The sequence below is a fragment of the Callithrix jacchus genome, chromosome 10, assembly GCF_049354715.1.
Source record: "Callithrix jacchus isolate 240 chromosome 10, calJac240_pri, whole genome shotgun sequence".
Classification (NCBI taxonomy): Eukaryota; Metazoa; Chordata; class Mammalia; order Primates; family Cebidae; genus Callithrix; species Callithrix jacchus.
Window position 1 is genome coordinate 115,177,434 of NC_133511.1, and position 17,611 is coordinate 115,195,044.

Here is a 17,611-nt window from a genome sequence, read left to right on the forward strand (position 1 = left end):
AGATGAGCAATTTCCAAAATGCTAATTCCTTAAAAAATTGCGGAGCACATTTTGTGTACATGCTGTTTTTATTGTTACCCATGAAGACCCCGGGGAAGCTTTGGTTGCGGAGAGCTGAGAGCTGCACCCAAGCTTTCCCATTCACCCACCCACCAGTGGATTTCGGCTAAATTCCTGGTCTGAGGCACAAAGAGAACCAGGCAGTCAGCCCCATCCCGTCCCATCCTGATTTACGGGAACTCACACCAGCGATCAATCATCCTTAATTTGTAACTGGGCAGTGTCCTGGGCCAGCCAATAGCTAAGACTGCCCCCCACACCCCACCCTCCCTGACCCTGCGGGGCTCTCTAGTCAGTCTGCACTGGAGCTGCCTGGTGACCAGGAGTTTGGAGTAGGTTTGGTGCTGGGCAAGTGTAGGGAGAGGGTGGAAAGCATGAGGTGAAGAGGTCCAGGGAGGGGGTCTCCACACCCCCGCCTTCCTGCACCCTTTGATCTCGGTGGTCTCCATAGGTTTGCTTCCACCTGGGGCTTCCGCCTCCTCCTCCCCCCCAGCCCCTCCCGCCTCAGGCCTGTTGTGCTCAGCCCCTCTGGGCTTCCCCTCCCCCACACCTCTGGCCTCATTGTTTGGTTAAAGCAGGACCCTCCCCAAAACCTCCCCTCCGACTGAACAGATGGACCGAGACCCGGGCCGGCGGGGAGAGGAAGGGCCAGCCGGTGCCGGGAAAGGGAAGCGGTTTGGGGAAAACAAAACAGAGGGAGGAGCCAGGGAGAAGGTGGCCCCGAGAGGGAGGAGGAGGGAATTCGCTGAGAGGGGCTGGGGCTTGGGATGGAATGGGGGCGGGCCCCGCGCGGGGTGGGGGTGGGGGTGGGGGTGGGGGTGGGGGTGGGGGCCCTCCCTGGGCTCTCCGGCTCGGAGCTGGCTCTGATGCTGGCTGGCTCCGCAGGTCCGTTGACGTCGCCGCCCAGATGGCCTCCAGGCTGACACTGCTGACCCTCCTGCTGCTGCTGGCTGGGGTATGTGGTCCCTGGTGGGATGGGGGACTGGGGTGGTGACGGGGAGGGGGGATGGCGCGGGGTGGGGGCGGTGGCTGAGGGAGGATTAACCCTTCAGGCTCCAGAGAATGAGGAGCCCTCCTCTTGGGATCGGCGAGTGTGATACTTGCACCCGGACGCGTAGATGGTGGAAAGAGCTCAGGACTCAGAGAGATGCAGGTTCTAATCTTGGCGGGCCACATAGGAGCTGCGCTGCGTGGTCTTGAGCAAGTCACTTTTCCCAGCCTGCTCCTCCTGATTTAGAAAATGTTGAATAAATAGATCCCACCGTGTCCACCAAACGGGCTTGGCAGGAGGATCACATAGGGCAAAAAGATGGGGAGCGTTTTGTGATATCAAAGGAAGAGTTTGCTGAAGAAAAGAGCTGTGGGAGGTTTGGCTGCTGTGACACAGGCTGTGGTCCCAGGCCAGGGCCTGTAAAGACAGGGAGGAATGGTAGCAAACATACCTGGGTCTGAGTGGGCGTCAATAGCAGTGAGAGGTCCCAGTGGTGTGGGAGGTCGTGGACTAGAAACAAGGCTAAGAAGTACGGGACATGTGCAAGTTGGCATCACATACTCAGCAGATGATGTAGTTATGAGCAGGGAGTTTGGAATCGGGAGACCTCATCTTGACCCGTAGCTGTTTCTCCCATTTCTGTGAGACCCTGGACTAGTTAGTGACCCATGCCTGTAATCCCAGCACTTTGGGAGGCCAAGGTGGGCAGATCACAAAGTCAGAGTTCGAGACCACCCTGGCCAACATGGTGGAACCCTGTCTCTACTAAAACTACAAAAATTGGCTGGGTGCAGTGGCATGTACCTGTAGTCTCAGTTACTTGGGAGGCTGAGGCAGGAGAATCGCTTGAACCCGGGAGGCAAAGGTTGCAGTGAGCTGAGATCGCACCACTGCGCTCCAGCCTGGGCAACAGAACAAGACTCTCTCAAAAAAAAAAAAAAAAAAAAATGTCAGCATCAGTTCTCTACCTCTGAAATGGGGCTAATGCGTGGTTTCTCCACTGAGGATCTGTTGACACTGGGGCTGGATAATTCACTGCTGAGGGGCTACCCTTTGCATCTTAGGATATTTTGTAGCATGCTAGATTCTGGTAGCATCTTCCCTGCTGTCTCCCTGTGACAATCAAGAATGCCTCCAGACATTGCTAAATATCCCCTGGGAGTCAAAATTGTTTCAGAGCCGCTGGCCCATACTACTTCCATCTCCCTCCCTTACTTCTTTCCCTTTCTAATGTGTATTGTTTTTCCACACCCACCAATGGGTTGCAACCCACAATTTGAAAATTTACTGTTCTAAAGCAAGGGCCACAAGTTCTAATGTCTGTATTAGCCAAGCAAGTCAGTCAAACAGGTAGATATTTACAGGAAACTGCAAGAACATAGGTAAATGGCAGTTGACACTCAGCTTCACTACTTGGAAAACAACTTCCTTCAGGGCAGTAATTGGTCAGAGATTACAGAGTCCCTTACTGTCCCTCCTCTTCTACAGAGCACATTCCTGTGCACCCCCCACTGTCACCTTGGATTGCCCCTTCTCTGAGGAATTAGTGGTGGTGGTTCTAAGACAGGCTCCTCACCCACCACATTGTCTCAGAAATTACTCTCTGGTACAAGACATTTTCCACATCCCCTTCTCTTCTTGCTTTATTTTAGGGGACTGTGGCTCATAGAAAAAATGAAACTCAGCTTCTTGAACCACAGGATACAGCCTCTTCAAATCAAACTGCTGCCAGCTCCAGCTCCAGGGATCCAGAGAGTTCACAAGGGAGAAATGAAGGGAAGAACACAATGGCAGATAACCCCAAGAGTCTATTAATTGAACCCATCCTGGCGACTTCCGGCTTGCCAACAACCAACTCAACAACCAATTCAGCCACCAAAATAACAGCTAATACCACTGATGAACCCACCACTGAACCCACCCCCCAACCCACCCAATCAACTACCCAGCTTCCCACAGATTCTCCTACCCAGCCCACTACTGGGCCCTTCTGCCCAGGACCTGTTACTCTCTGCTCTGACTTGGAGAGTCATTCAGCAGAGGCCATGTTGGGGGACGCTTTGATAGACTTCTCCCTGAAGCTCTACCACGCCTTCTCAGCAATGAAGAAGGCAGAGACCAACATGGTTTTTTCCCCATTCAGCATCGCCAGCCTCCTCACCCAGGTCCTGCTCGGTAAGACCCTGACTGAATTCTTTCCACGTCATTTGTTCGACACTCCCATGATGGTCACCAACCCAGATACTTAGAAAGCCATGCCTCTGGGAAGAAGCTGTAAAAATGGGTTATATATGGGGGTGGGGTAGAGGGATGTATCCTTTCATTCTTGAACATTCCATCATTTAACAATGATTTAATAGGCACCATTGCTTGTAAAACCCTATGACTATACAAGAACATATAAAATAAGGTCCCAGCCACTAACCATGTTTCACAGCAAGGAGAGGTGATAAGGAAGATGAAATCGGGTGCTGTAGCTCATGTCTGTAATCCCAACACTTTGGGAGGCCAAGGAGGGTGGATCACCTGAGGTCAAGAGTTTGAGACCAGCCTGGCCAAAGTGGTGAAACCCCATGTCTACTAAAAATACAAAAATCAGTGGGGTGTGCTGGTGCATGCCTGTAATCCCAGCTACTTGGGCAGCTGAGGCAAGAGAATTGATTGAACCCAGGAGGTGGAGGTTGCCATGAGCTGAGATCACACCACTGCAATCCAGCCTGGGTGACAGAGCAAGACTCTGTCTCAAAAAAAAAAAAGATGAAATCATCAGAGATAGACCTAGAATCGATTGTGGTACTACGGCTTTCTAGCTCTGTGACCTTAGGCAGATCACCGTAAGCATGTTGAGCCTTGACTCCTCTTGTGTGAAATAGTGATGATGCTGTCTACCTCAGAAGATTAAGAAGCAGAAAGCCTAGTGCCTGACTTAGTGGGAGGTCAAAAAAATGTGGATCCTCTGCCATCCTGAGGGATTACTGTCAAGTCCCATTGGGTAATTACCCTAGGAATGGCACAAACAAATTACTACAAGCAGTAGAGGGTGAGCTATTACTCCCCAGGGGGAATTCTAAGAAGGCTCTGGAATCTTGGCCAGACACAGTGACTCACACCTGTAACCCTGGCACTCTGGGAGGCCAAGGCAGGAGTTTAAGACCAGCCTGGCCAACATGTTGGCTGAATTAGCCAGGCATGGTGGTGTATGCCTATAGTCTCAGCTACTTGGGAGGCAGAGGTGGGAGGATCCTTTGAACCTGGAAGAACGGAGATTGCAGTGAGCTGCTGAGATTGCACCACTGCACTCCAGCCTGGGCAACAGAGCAAGACTCTGTTTAAAAAAAAAAAAGAAACACTTCCAGCTCAGATGATCTGTGATCCCCTCTAAAGCAGGGAACACCCTCCATTCCAGCCTGGTCCCCAACCCTCATTCCCACAAAACATCCCCAACTCATCCTGCAAGTACCCCTCATCTCTGCCCTTTGTTGCAGGGGCTGGGGACAACACCAGAACAAACCTAGAGAACGTCCTCTCCTACCCCAAGGACTTCACCTGTGTCCACCAGGCCCTGAAGGCCTTTACAACCAAAGGATTCACCTCAGTCTCTCAGATCTTCCACAGCACAGGTGAGTGCTCAGGAAGGGGCAGTGTCTGCAGAGAAGGGTCCTGAGAGGGCTCTGAAGGGGGTCCCACCCAGCACTGGGGAAAGGACAGAGGGAATGTATCAGGGATGGACTGCAGAGCAGGTGAAGACCTTGGCAGGAGCATCAGGTGACTCCAGGAACTGGATTGTTCTTCTAGTGAGACCTTAGGCAAGTCCCTTGCATTCATCAACTCCTTTAGGAAAAAAAAATAACTGAGCAGGTGCGGTGGTTCACGTCTGTAATGCTAAGCACTTTGGGAGGCGAAGGCCTTCAAGACCAGCCTGGGCAACATGGCAAAACCCAGTCTCTATTTTAAAAAAAAAAAAAAGTTGGGTACAGGGCGGGGCTGGGCATGGTGGCTCACGCCTGTAATCCCAACACTTTTGGGAGGCTGAGGTGAGCAGATTACTTGAGGTCAGGAGTTTGAGACCACTCTGGCCAACACAAGGAAAACCTGTCTCTGCTAAAAATATACAAATTAGCCAAGTGTGGTGGCATGTGCCTATAGTCCCAGCTATTTAGGAAGCTGAGACAGGAGAATCGCTTGAACCTGGGAGGCAGAGGTTGCAGTGAGCCAAGATTGCACCACTGCACTCCAGCCTGAGTGACAGACTGAGACACTGTCTCAAAAAAAAAAAAAAAAGATTACCCATATGCATTCATTAATAGATAGGGCTAGAGGGCTAGAGAGCTATAGAAATAAAATAGACAAAAATTTTTTTTGCTAATTTTTGGGTCAAAGGAGTCTTGGGACTCTCATTCTTTTTATTTTTGTGTTATGTGAACTTGTTATCATTTACATATATTATGTTATTAAGTAGGTAATAATGGTAATAAATAGTAATAATAAACTTACAAAACCATCTAATGTAGTTGTGTTCAGACTTGGTTCCTTAGAGCCCTAGGGCTCTGCAGAGCTGTTTCTGGAGTCACGGTGGAAGTGGGGTGTGGGGAGCCTGAGTGGTGGGGAGTGGTGCACCACTTCCTGTGAGAGGGAGACGGACCAGCTGGGCTCTGAGCTCCCACCCAGCCTCAGCCAGGGCCCATTTTATATTGTGGCCCTCAGACATGCCTTTGTTTAAAAACACTGTTCTGGCCAGGCGGGGTGGCTCAAGCCTGTAATCCCAGCACTTTGGGAGTCCAAGTCGGACAGATCACCTCAGGTCAGGAGTTCGAGACCAGCATGGCTAACATAATGAAACCCTGTCTCTACTAAAAATACAAAAATTAGCCAGCCATGGTAGTGCGGGCCTGTCATCCTAGCTACCCAGGAGGCTGAGGCAGAAGAATTGCTTGAACCTGGGAGGCCGAGGCTGCAATAAGCTGAGATCTTATTGCACTCCAGCCCAGGTGACAGAGCAAGACTCCATCTCAAAAACAAAACGAAACAAAACCCCACAGTTCTCCTGCTTTAAAATGTTTGATAACCATTGAACTTATCTACCCACCTCCCTTTTTTAAAAAAGGAAAACACCTTTTAATGTGCGGTTTTTGTTGTTGTTGTTGTTGTTTAAAGCTACAAAAGCAATACTCAGGTCTGGTGCAGTGGCTCGTGTCTGTAATTCCAACACTGAGAGGCTGCGGTAGGAGGCTTGCTTGAGGCTAGAATTTTGAGACTAGTCTCTGGGCAACATAGAGAGACCTCATCTCTACAAAAAATTTTAAAAATTATCTGGGTGTCGTGGTGCATGCCTGTAGTTCCAGCTACTAAGGACTGAGACAGAAGAATTGCTTGAGCCAAGGAATTCGAAGTTAGAGTGAGCTATGTTTATGCCACTGCACTTCAGCCTGGGTGACAGAGTAAGACCCTGTCTCTAAAAAATAAAAATAAATAACAAAAATAAATTTTAAAAATTCACCTCTCACCCCATTATCTAAAAAATACCCTCTTCCAGATGTGGGAAAAATATGACTCAGAGGTGTTCAAGAAATGTTGCACTAATTTATTACTTACAAAGCTCTAAGTCAGCTTTATCTGCTGTCTGGCTAGGTTGGTGAAAAATGTAACAGCATTCAATATGTTATGGCTTCTGTCCCCATCTAGCTGCACCCTGGAGCTGTGCCAAGGAGGGTTCTTGGTCTTAGGTTGTACTTAGGCATCAGCAAAGCCTGAGAAAATATCTTTTTTGTTTGTTTGTTTGAGGCAGAATCTCTCTCTGTCGCCCAGGGCTGGGACAGTGGCAAGATCTCAGCTCACTGCAACCTCAGCCTCCCGGGTTCAAGTGATTCTCCTGCCTCAGCCTCCCAAATAGCTGGGATTACAGGTGCCGGGATTATTATAGCTGGGATTACCCACCACCACACCCAGCTAATTTCTGTATTTTTAGTAGAGATGGGGTTTCACTATGTTGGCCAGGCTGGTCTTGAACTCCTGACCTCAAATGATCCCCCACCTTGGCCTCCCAAAATGCTGAGATTACAGGTGTGAGCCACCATGCCCAGCTGGGAATATATCTTTAATCTACTTAGTCCTGGAAAAATTATCTTTTGAATGCTTTTTTTTTTTTTTTTCAGTGGACCAAAGGTTTTTGGAGAGCAAAAGTCAGGAAGTTTTGTCACAAACTTCCACCAAGGTCAGGAAACAGAGTCTATTCCATGCTGAATTAAGGACAAAAAGAGGGAAAATAGAGGCAAATGGAAGTTACTATCTCTCTTTTTTTTTTTTTTTTGAGACGGATTCTTGCTCTTGTCACCCAGGCTGGAACTGCAATGGCACAATCTGTCTCACTGCAACCTCCGCGTCCCAGGTTCAAGCGATTTTCCTGCCTCAGCCTCCCAAGTAGCTGGGATTACTGGCACGCACCACTACGCCTGGCTAATTTTTGTATTTTTAGTAGAGATGGGGTTTCATCATGTTGGTCAGGCTGGTCTGGAACTCCTGACCTCGTGATCTGCCCGCCTTGGCCTCCCAAAGTGTTGGGATTACAGGCGTGAGCCACCGCGCCCAGCCGGAAGTTAATACCTCAAAAAGATTATCTTGCTGAGCCACAGTCTCATAGCAAGCAGAGGCAGCAGGGGCCTAGGGCTACTTCTCCTGTTCTTGGCTCTGGGTTTGCCTTCTTTGGGCTTCATTGCCACATCTGTAAGAGGAGTGGACGGGACCCTGCTCCGCCATGCTGTGTTCACTGGAGTGAGCAGACAGAGCCATGGGAGGCATGCTCACTCTCAAATCTTGCTTGTGGAAGGGAACGACATGTTCAGGAGACTCATGCCTCCCTTTCTCAACATACCCCCAGACCTGGCCATAAGGGACACCTTTGTGAATGCCTCTCAGAGCCTGTACAGCAGCAGCCCCAGAGTCCTGGGCAATAACAGTGATGCCAACTTGGAGCTCATCAACACCTGGGTGGCCCAGAACACCAACAACAAGATCAGCCAGCTGCTAGACAGCCTGCCCGTCGATACCCGCCTTGTCCTCCTCAATGCTGTCTACCTGAGTGGTAAGGGGGCCATTGGCCAGTTGGCCTTCCCATTTTGGGTCCTTCTTTCCTTCCTGGCTTCAAAGCCCCGCCTAACCCCAAGTTCTACAGTCCAGTCTCAGTGTCCCTGCCCCACTCTTTGCTAACAAGGCTTTTAGCTCCTCTTCATCCCTCTCCTACCTGCATTAGAGCAACCCTCCCCACCTCTTCCCTCTAGCCAAGTGGAAGACAACATTTGATCCCACCAAAACCAGGATGGAACCCTTTCACTTCAAAAATTCAATTATAAAAGTGCTCATGATGAACAGCAAGAAGTACCCTGTGGCCCATTTCATTGACCAAACTTTGAAGGCCAAGGTAAGTTCTTAACTTTTCCTTCTCCTGTGTGAAATCCACTTGAGTCTCCTGACTTTTTTTTTTTTTTGCTGTGGTCCCATCATTTTGGGGCACACGCTTACAAATTCATCATTTCTACCCCTTCCATCTGTATTTTCACTCTATCTTTTCTCCTTCCCCTTTCTCTAGCCTTGGCCAAGGCAGGCATTGTATATTTTAGGCTGGAAACAGGATTCTCGAGTTTCTTCATGTACCTCTCCTACATTAAATGGCAAAATGTGAGTCATGTTCCTCTTCTACACATCTGTTTCTTTTTCCAGTCAACTCATCAGAAGACCCTGGGGGCTTAACAAGTCCTGTGTGTATGTGTGTACCTTGTACAGCATGCATATGCATGTGTACACGTATAACTATATCCTTGTACATGCATATATGTGGTAAGTGCATGTGCGCACATGTGTTAAATGGCTTAAGTGCCTTAGCAGAAATAGAACAATATAAATTGTTCATGAGTGGGGAGGGAGAGAAGACGGAATATAGAACCCAGTGGATTCCAATTAGTAATTTACCTCATGCCCAGTTACCAGCTGTTTCCACCTTGTTAGGATGACAAAGCACAGACCTATGAGGTAGAAAACAATGAGAGACAATGTCTCAGGACCTAGCCAAGAAACAAAGGATCTGTTCGTGGAACGTGCCAGGCTTGGTTCCACATTGGGAGCTTTCTTTAGCTTTTCTCTCTGTCTGGATCCCTCTTGACTCAGATCTTCACGGAGCTTGTTCCTTGTGGTCATTTGGGTGTCAGCTCAGAGGTCACCTTGGTGGAAGTCTTCTCGCCTTTAAAGTAGCCTCCTCCTCACTCTGTGATATCAGTGCTGTTTTATTATATTCGTGATACCCATCACCATCTGAAATTATATCATTTATTTGCTTATTTGCTTAGGATATTGTCTGTCTCACTAAGATATTGTCTCTCTCCTTGAATACAGGGACCTGTCTTGTTTCTGTATCTGGAGTGCCTAGAACAATGCCACCTGTAATAGGTGCTCATTCAGTGTTTGCTGAATCAATGAGTGAATAAAATAGAGGGTGCCAAAGGGAGCTACTCAGTTAGTAAAAGTGGCTGGAAGACTTCAGAGAGGAGGGTTTTTTTTCGAGAGGGTCTCACTCTGTCACTCAGGCTGGAGTGCAGTAGCACGATCTCAGCTCACTGCAACCTCTGCCTCCCAGGTTCAAACAATTCTCATGTCTCAGCCTCCCAAGTAGCTGGGACTACAGGCGCCTGCCACCACACCTAGCTAATTTTTGTATTTTTAGTAATGATGGGGTTTCACCATGTTAGCCAAACTGGTCTCAAACTCCTGACATCAAGTGATCCACAGCCTCGGCCTACCAAAGTGCTGGGATTACAGGCGTGAGCCACAGTGCCCAGCCACGGAGTTTATTTTTAACCATTCTTTGCTCACTTATTTGTTCACTCACATATTTATCTACCCATCCATCCATCCCTATCTAATGTATTTGTTCATTCATGACTCATTTAGCAGAACCAGAATGGCGTGGATAAGGCACAGAAGAGTGAATATATGTGACAGGTACAGGGCATTGTTCAAATTCAAGATATGTAGGGGGAGGTATAAATAGGAGTTTTTTTAAATCAATTGGAATAATTAGTTAATTAAAGCCATATATGTTAGGTAGAAAGTAGGAATTAAGAACAAGTGGGCTGGGAGCAGTGGCTCATGCCTATAATCCCAGCACTTTGTGAGGCTGAGGTGGGTGGATCACCTGAGGTTGGAAGTTCGAGACCAGCCTGACTAACATGGAGAAACCCCGTCTCCACTATAAAAATAAAACAAAATAAAATTTTAAAATTAAGAATTTAACAAGTTAGGTTTATATGTAACTATTTGAATTCATAAGAACAAGTGTTTCCTCTCTTAAAATATGTTTAGTCTCACACAAAACTCTAAACCAAAAATCATTGTAAAAATTCCTTGAGAATAGACTGTTATAGCCATTGAGGTGAGGTAACAGGTTGAGGTGAGCATTCTGGACATATGATATAGATAATAAATATTTAAAGCACAAAGGAGGTATAATATGAAGAGTGATTTCCATCTCCCTAAGCCAATTTGGAGTTTTGTTTGTTTTTCTTTCGAAACAGAGTCTCATTCTGTCACCCAGGCTAGAGTGCAATGGCGCAATCCCAGCTCACTGCAACCTCTGTCTCCCAGGTTCAAGTGATTCTCCTGCCTTAGCCTCCCAGGTAGCTGGGATTACAGGCACCCACCATTACACTCGGCTAATTTTTGTATTTTTAGTGGAGACAGGGTTTAGCTATATTGGCCAGGCTGGTCTCAAACTCCTGACCTCAAGTGATCTGCCCACCTCGGCCTCCCAAAGTGCTGAGATTACAGGCATGAGCCACTGTGCCCAGCCTGAGGTTTTCTTATTTAAAGCCAAAGAAAGAAGAGTAGTTTTGGGCACAAAAGCTACTATTTAGAGTTCCTTGAGGTTTAAACAGATAATTAATGTACTGACAGGCAAAATTAAAATTTTACTTATGTCTTTTAATTTTTTTTTTTTTTGAGATGGAATCTCACTCTGTCAGCCAGGCTGGAGGGCAGTGGTGTGATCTTGGCTCACTGCAGTCTCTCTCTCCCGGGTTCAAGCGATTCTCCTGCCTCAGCCTCATGAGTAGCTGGGACTGCAGGCATGTGCCACCACACCTGGCTCATTTTTTGTATTTTTAGTAGAGCCAGGGTTTCACTGTGTTAGCCAGGGTAGTCTTAATCTTCTGACCCTGTGATCTGCCAGCCTCAGCCTCCCAAAGTGCTGAGATTACAGCTCTGAGCCACTGTTCCCAGCTTATGCCTTTTAATTTTAAGCTGAACTTGCTACGTTAAGAGTAGGGTAATTTGGCCAGGCACAGTGGCTCATGGTCTGTAATCCCAGGACTTTGAGAGGCCAAGGCAAGTGGATCACTTGAGGCTAAGAGTTTGAGACCAGCCTGGCAAACATGGTAGAACGCTGTCTCTACTAAAAATACAAAAATTAGCCAGGCATGGTGGTGCATGTTGGTAATCCCAGCTACTCAGGAGGCTAATAATTGCTTGAACCTGGGAGGCAGAAGTTGCAGTGAGCCAAGATCATACCACTGTACTCCAGCCTGGGCAACACAGCGAAACTCTGTCTCAAAACACAAAAAAAGAATAGGCCGGGCACGGTAGCTCATGCCTGTAATCCCAGCACTTTGGGAGGCCAAGGCAGGTAGATCACCTGAGGTCAGGAGTTTGAGACCAGCCTGGCCAACATAGTGAAACCCTGTCTCCACTAAAAATACAAAAAAAAATTAACCAGTTACAGTGGTGCATGCCTGTAATCTTAGCTATTCGGCAGGCTGGGACAGGAGAATCACTTGAACCCGGGAGGCAGAGGTTGCAGTGAGCCAAGATCGTGCCACTACACTCCAGCCTGAGCAACAGAGTGAGACCCTGTCTTGAAAAAAAAAGAATAGGGTGATTTTTATATAAAAACACTAACTCTCATTTGTTTTTGAATTAATTGCCATATTGAACAGATGAAACTCCTTTAAACTATTTGTTCTATTACAAGCATAATTAATACTCTCATAACATTTCAAGCTCTCTTTAAAAATTTAATATGCTTGATTTTCTTTTTTCTTTTTTTAAATGTAGTTTTAACAGACAGGGTCTTACTCTATCACCCAGTCTGGAGTACAGTGATGCAATTACAGCTTACTGTAACCTCATGCTCCTTGAGATGAAGCAATCCTTCCACCTTAGCCTCTTAAGTAGCTGAGATTACAGGCATGAGCCACCTCACCAGCTGATTTTCTTTTTAAACACATTCAATACCTGATAGATCATGATTATAACTCTGCTTGGCCATATCAGCCTAGCACCTAGAGCTCACTTGTAAACTGAAAATTAAATTTGGAGAGTGAATCAGCTTCTAGCCAACATTCCAATATCATTCTCATACATAATGAAATTATCCTACAACTTTGCTTAAAAGCATAAAACTACTATGTTAGATTCTCTTAAAAATTACAGTCACTATTTTAAATAACAAACATACAAGTTACCCTGAACTTAACACCTGGTTTTAACATGATGAAGTTGGTTTCCTTTGTCATTCTCATACTAAATTCTAAATCTTCCTGGTACTAAAGAATATTTACCCAAGGAAAGGGGTGAGATTTACCAGCTCAGGTATCCTGAGGTTACTGGCTTGAAAATTCAAGACCACAGCATGGTAAATTTTTGGTCAGAGATTGAACGTTCATACATAGGACTTGAAAGGCACACGCTACTTGAATGAGTAAATCCAACTTGAGTCCTATGTCAACAGGGACCCCATGTCCATCCTCTTCAGTCAAAATTGGCTTACTACAACCTACTTCTTCTGGGCCATTTTTCAGGTTCCAACAATTGATTGCTTTCAGTTAATTTCTTTCTCTTTTTTTGTTTTTTGTTTTTTTTTTTTTGAGATGGAATGTCAGTCTGTCACCCAGGCTGGAGTGCAGTGGCGCAATCTGAGCTCACTGCAGCCTCGGCCTCCCAGGTTCGAGTGATTATCCTGCCTAAGCCTCCCAAGTAGCTGGGATTACAGGCACCCGCCACCGCGCCTGGCTGATTTTTATAGTTTTTAGTAGAGATGAGGTTTCACCACGTTGTCCAGGCTGACCTTGTGATCCATCCACTTCAGCCTCCCAAAGTGCTGAGATTATAGGTGTGAACCACCGTGCCTGGCCTCAGTTACTTTCTTTATTGCCCAGTTGAATTCTCCATTCTTCCAGGTTTGTTTTGTTCTTTCAGCCTTAATTATGATACCATTTCATGACAGTCTCATATCCTATTAGACTAGGGCTTCTGAGCCTTGGCACTATTGACATATTGGGTCAGATAATTCTCTGTTGTAGAGAGCTGCCTCATGTATTATAGAATTTGGTTCCATCCTTAGTTCTACCTCCTAGAAGCCAGTAGCACTTTGTGCACGTCCTCCCTGCCCCCTGCCAGCTGTGACAACCAGAATGTCTCTGGACATTACCAGATGTCCACTGAGAGGCAAATTCACTCAGAGTTGACAACCCCTGTATTAAACCCATGGGTCCTGCACTTCTTATGTACTTTTGTCTGGCCACCAGTTGAAAGTCCTTCTAATGGCAAAGCAGAAAGGTAGGCTAAGATCATCCTGTGAACTGCTTTGAATGCCATGCTAAGATTTGTACTTAATATCATAGGCCGTGAAGAGTCATCGATAGTTTTTAAAGGGGCTAACCTGTTAACTCTGGCGGTTCATTATGCATGCTATATACTGCATGCACAACACATTGGGGAGGAAGGGAACAGGGCTCAGAGAAATCACACCACTCGCCAATATTACATAGCTTATCAGTGGTAGAATCAGGGTATGATCAGAAACTCATGCTCCTTCTTCTGCCTCTCCCCAGTGCAGAGTTAGAGCAGCACTGTCCACCCAGCTGGTATCCCCATTTCATGGTAAAGCCTGGAAGCCTCGGTCTGAATCCTGTTTGTTGAAATACACACTGTGGCAGCAGACTGCAGGATGGCTTTGTAACACAGAGGGTGGGGGCCAGGAGAGAGCTGCAGTAGGAAGACTGTTAAGGTACATCTCTTATTTTCTAGGTGGGGCAACTGCAGCTCTCTCACAATATGAGTTTGGTGATCCTGGTACCCCAGAACCTGAAACATCGTCTTGAAGATGTGGAACAGGATCTCAGCCCCTCTGTTTTCAAGGCCATCATGAAGAAGCTGGAGATGTCCAAGTTCCAGCCAACTCTCCTATCTCTGCCCCGCATCAAAGTGACGACCAGCCAGGATATGCTGTCAATCATGGAGAAACTGGGTGAGCTCTGGCAGCTTGGGATTATACCCAGGCAATCAGAGGAGAAAGGGGGGATCCCTAAGATGCAGTTAGCATTCTCTAGAGTATTTTTTACATCCGTAATCTCAGTTTGTCCTGAAATCCTGCAAGTTAGAGGGGTAGGTGCTATTATCCCATTGGAGCATTGTGGAAATGGAGACTCAAAAGCTTTATGTGACTTACTCAAAGATTCCATGATTTATCCTTGAGCTAGTCAGAGACAAACCAGAACACCAGTGCAGGTCTCTAGCTCTCCTGAGTTTTTTCTTTTTCTTTTTTTTACACTCTGTTGCCCAGGCTGGAGTGCAGTGGCGTGATCACTGCAATCTCCACCTCCCGGGTTCAAGTGATTCTCCTGCCCCAGCCTCCCGAGCAGCTGGGATTACAGGTGCCTGCACCACACCCAGCTAATTTCTGTATTTTTAGTAGAGACAGAGTTTCATTGTGTTGGTCAGGCCAGTCTCGAGCTCCTGACTCGTGATCCACCCACCTCAGCCTCCCAAAGTGCTGGGATTATAAGCATGAGCCACCATGCCCAGCCTCTCCTGAGTTTTTTCAGTGGTTCCTTATGACATAAGCAGTGGGACAGTGGGACAGGTAGCCAAGGTGAATTATGGATGCTCTTTCCCCAGAGACGTTTCATAACAGTCAACTACACCATGGCATATGCAAGAAGCTATCAGGAAGTGCAGGACTGGAGGCTTCTGAGTTTACAAGAGGCAACAGAGACTCCATTTTCTAAACTTTGTTTTTGTTTTTTTGGTTTTTTTCTTTGTTTTTGAGACAGAGTCTTACTCTGTCACCCAGGCAGGAGTCCAATGGCATGATCTTGGCTCACTGCAGCCTCCACCTCCCAGGTTCAAGTGATCCTCCTGCCTCAGCCTCCCAAGTAACAGGGATTACAGGCACCCACCACCACACCCAGCTAATTTTTTTTGTTCTTTAGTTGAGACAAGGTTTCACTATGTTGGCCAAGCTAGTCTTGAACTCCTGGCCTCAAGTGATCTGCCCATCTCAGCTTCCCAAAGTGCTGGGATTACAGGCATGAGCTACCGTGCCCAGCCTCATTTTTTAACCTTTTATCTCATGTCCAGCCCTGTCACTTCTCTTCCTGTTAGAGAACTTGACCACCTAATACTTGATGTCATTTCCTTGTATATGCCATCTGTATAGGAAAAAAAACTCTTTTTGAATTTTCATTCAACACTTCTGGCCACCAAATAGGTGTGGGAGTGTTTTCCAAGCAATTCTCTAGTTCTCGGGGGATACAAACTGCGTGTCCTACAATTGAATCCAATTCTAACATTCTCTACCTGGAAATAACATCAGATCCCACAGTTTAAGGGCTCAACCCCACCAGATTTCCCCCCTGTTTTCGATGTCAGTTACAAGACGGGGTTGTCACTTGTGCGTCAGACCAACCAGCTATAATTTGGAGATTCCCACTCCCTGCTAGGGTTTCATCATTTGCTGGAATAGCTGACAAAACTCAGGAGACACTTATGTTTACCGATTTATTATATATAGGATTAAGTAAGGGATACAGATGAACAGCCAGGTGAAGAGATATATAGGGCAAAAGCTGGAAGGGTCCTAGGCGCAGGAGCATCTATCCTGTGGAGTTTGGTTTGCTGCCTTCCTGGTAAAAGTATGTGTTCACCAACTGGAAGCTCTCAGAACCCTATACTTTAGGAGGCTTATCACGCAGGCATGAGTGATTATTACTCCATCTCCAGCTCCTCTCCTCTCCTCTCCCTAGAGGATGGAGAGTGGGTCTGAAAGTTCAAAGCTTCTAATCATGGCTTGGTCTTCCTGGCGACCAGCCCCCATCCGGGAGCCAGCCAGAGTAGCCTTATTAGCACAAAAGGCATTCTTATGACCCAAGAAATTCCAAGGGATCTAGTAGCTCTGTGTCAGGAACTGGGATCCAAGACCAAATATTAGATGGTCTAATATTTGGAGCTAAAGATGCTCCTGGTGTATTTTCCCATTTTTCACAGCATCATAGCATTGCATATAATCTCATTTTTTAACATATGACCTATCTCTGATACATTACTTCACTTCCAAGGTCCTGGGAGACAAGGAAGCAATGACATCATTTTTCAGGGTTGTTTCAAGGCTGGGGGACAAGGCCTCTCACTTCTTGAGACGGAGTGGCAGTGTAGGACCCACTAATAGAGGATCCCATGAACTGGGCCAGAGGGTACAGTATATAATCTGGCAAACAAGGGAGGAGGAAGAGAGCATGGGGACTCAGATGAACCCAGAGAATTCAGGACCCTCCATCCGCTGAAGGTTTCATGCTGGCCTCTGATTCTGTTTTTCTCTGGTTTTGCCCTAGAATTCTTCGACTTTTCCTACGACCTCAACCTGTGTGGGCTGACAGAGGACCCAGATCTTCAGGTTTCTGCGATGCAGCACCAGACAGTGCTGGAACTGACAGAGACTGGGGTGGAGGCGGCTGCAGCCTCTGCCATCTCTGTGGCCCGCACCTTGCTGATCTTTGAAGTGCAGCAGCCCTTCCTCTTTGTGCTCTGGGACCAGCAGCACAAATTCCCTGTCTTCATGGGACGAGTTTATGACCCCAGGGCCTGAGACCTGCAGGGTCAGGTTAGGGCAAGCGCTACCTCTCCAGCCTCAGCTCTCAGTTGCAGCCCTGCTGCTGTCTTCCTGGACTTGGCCCCAGCCACCTCCTGCCTCAGGTGTCCACTGTCCACCAAAAGGGCTCCCTTAGGGTCTGGCCGAGGGACCTACTTCTATTAGCTCTTCTCCATGGCCCTGCCATGCTCTCCAAGCCACTTTTTGCAGCTTTCTCTATTTCAAGTTCACCAGACTCTACAAATAAAACCTGGCAGAACATGACTTTCTCCGCTTTGCCTTTGTTGTTGGTCTTTATTTTTTTTAGGCAGGGTCTCGCTCTGTCACCCAGGCTGGAGTACAGTGTTGAGATCATGGCTCACTGCAGCCTTAACCTTCTGAGCTCAAGCAATCCTCCTACCCCAGCCTCCTAAGTAGGTGGGACTGCATGTGCTTGGCACCATGCCCAGCTAATTTTTAAATTTTTTGTAGAGACAATCTTACTATGTTGCCTAGACTGGTCTCTAACTCCTGGGCTTAAGCAGTCCTCCTAACACAGCCTCCCAAAGTGCTGAGATTGTAGACATGAGCCACCATACCAAACCTTTCCTTTGCTTTTGAATATCAGCTGCTTCAATATTAAAGGACAATAGCTCCATGGCTCCTGTATCAGC

At 47.1% G+C, this 17,611-nt stretch overlaps 1 protein-coding gene across 2 annotated transcripts; it reads left to right on the forward strand.

Moving 5' to 3' along the window:
- The first annotated feature begins 354 nt into the window (after positions 1 to 354).
- On the forward strand, positions 355 to 17,222 carry SERPING1 (serpin family G member 1). 2 transcript variants are annotated; one of them, XM_078341067.1, is made up of 8 exons: positions 355 to 511; positions 946 to 1,015; positions 2,704 to 3,226; positions 4,537 to 4,671; positions 7,926 to 8,129; positions 8,326 to 8,465; positions 14,120 to 14,339; positions 16,702 to 17,222. In XM_078341067.1, exons 2-8 carry the CDS (start codon positions 968 to 970, stop codon positions 16,953 to 16,955), a joined length of 1,524 nt encoding a protein of 507 aa, XP_078197193.1. In that variant the 5' UTR covers positions 355 to 511; positions 946 to 967; the 3' UTR covers positions 16,956 to 17,222. The 2 variants fall into 2 exon arrangements, with proteins under 2 accessions (XP_078197193.1, XP_009006394.1); XM_009008146.4 differs by having other exon boundaries at positions 355 to 392.
- The last annotated feature ends 389 nt before the right edge of the window (positions 17,223 to 17,611 follow it).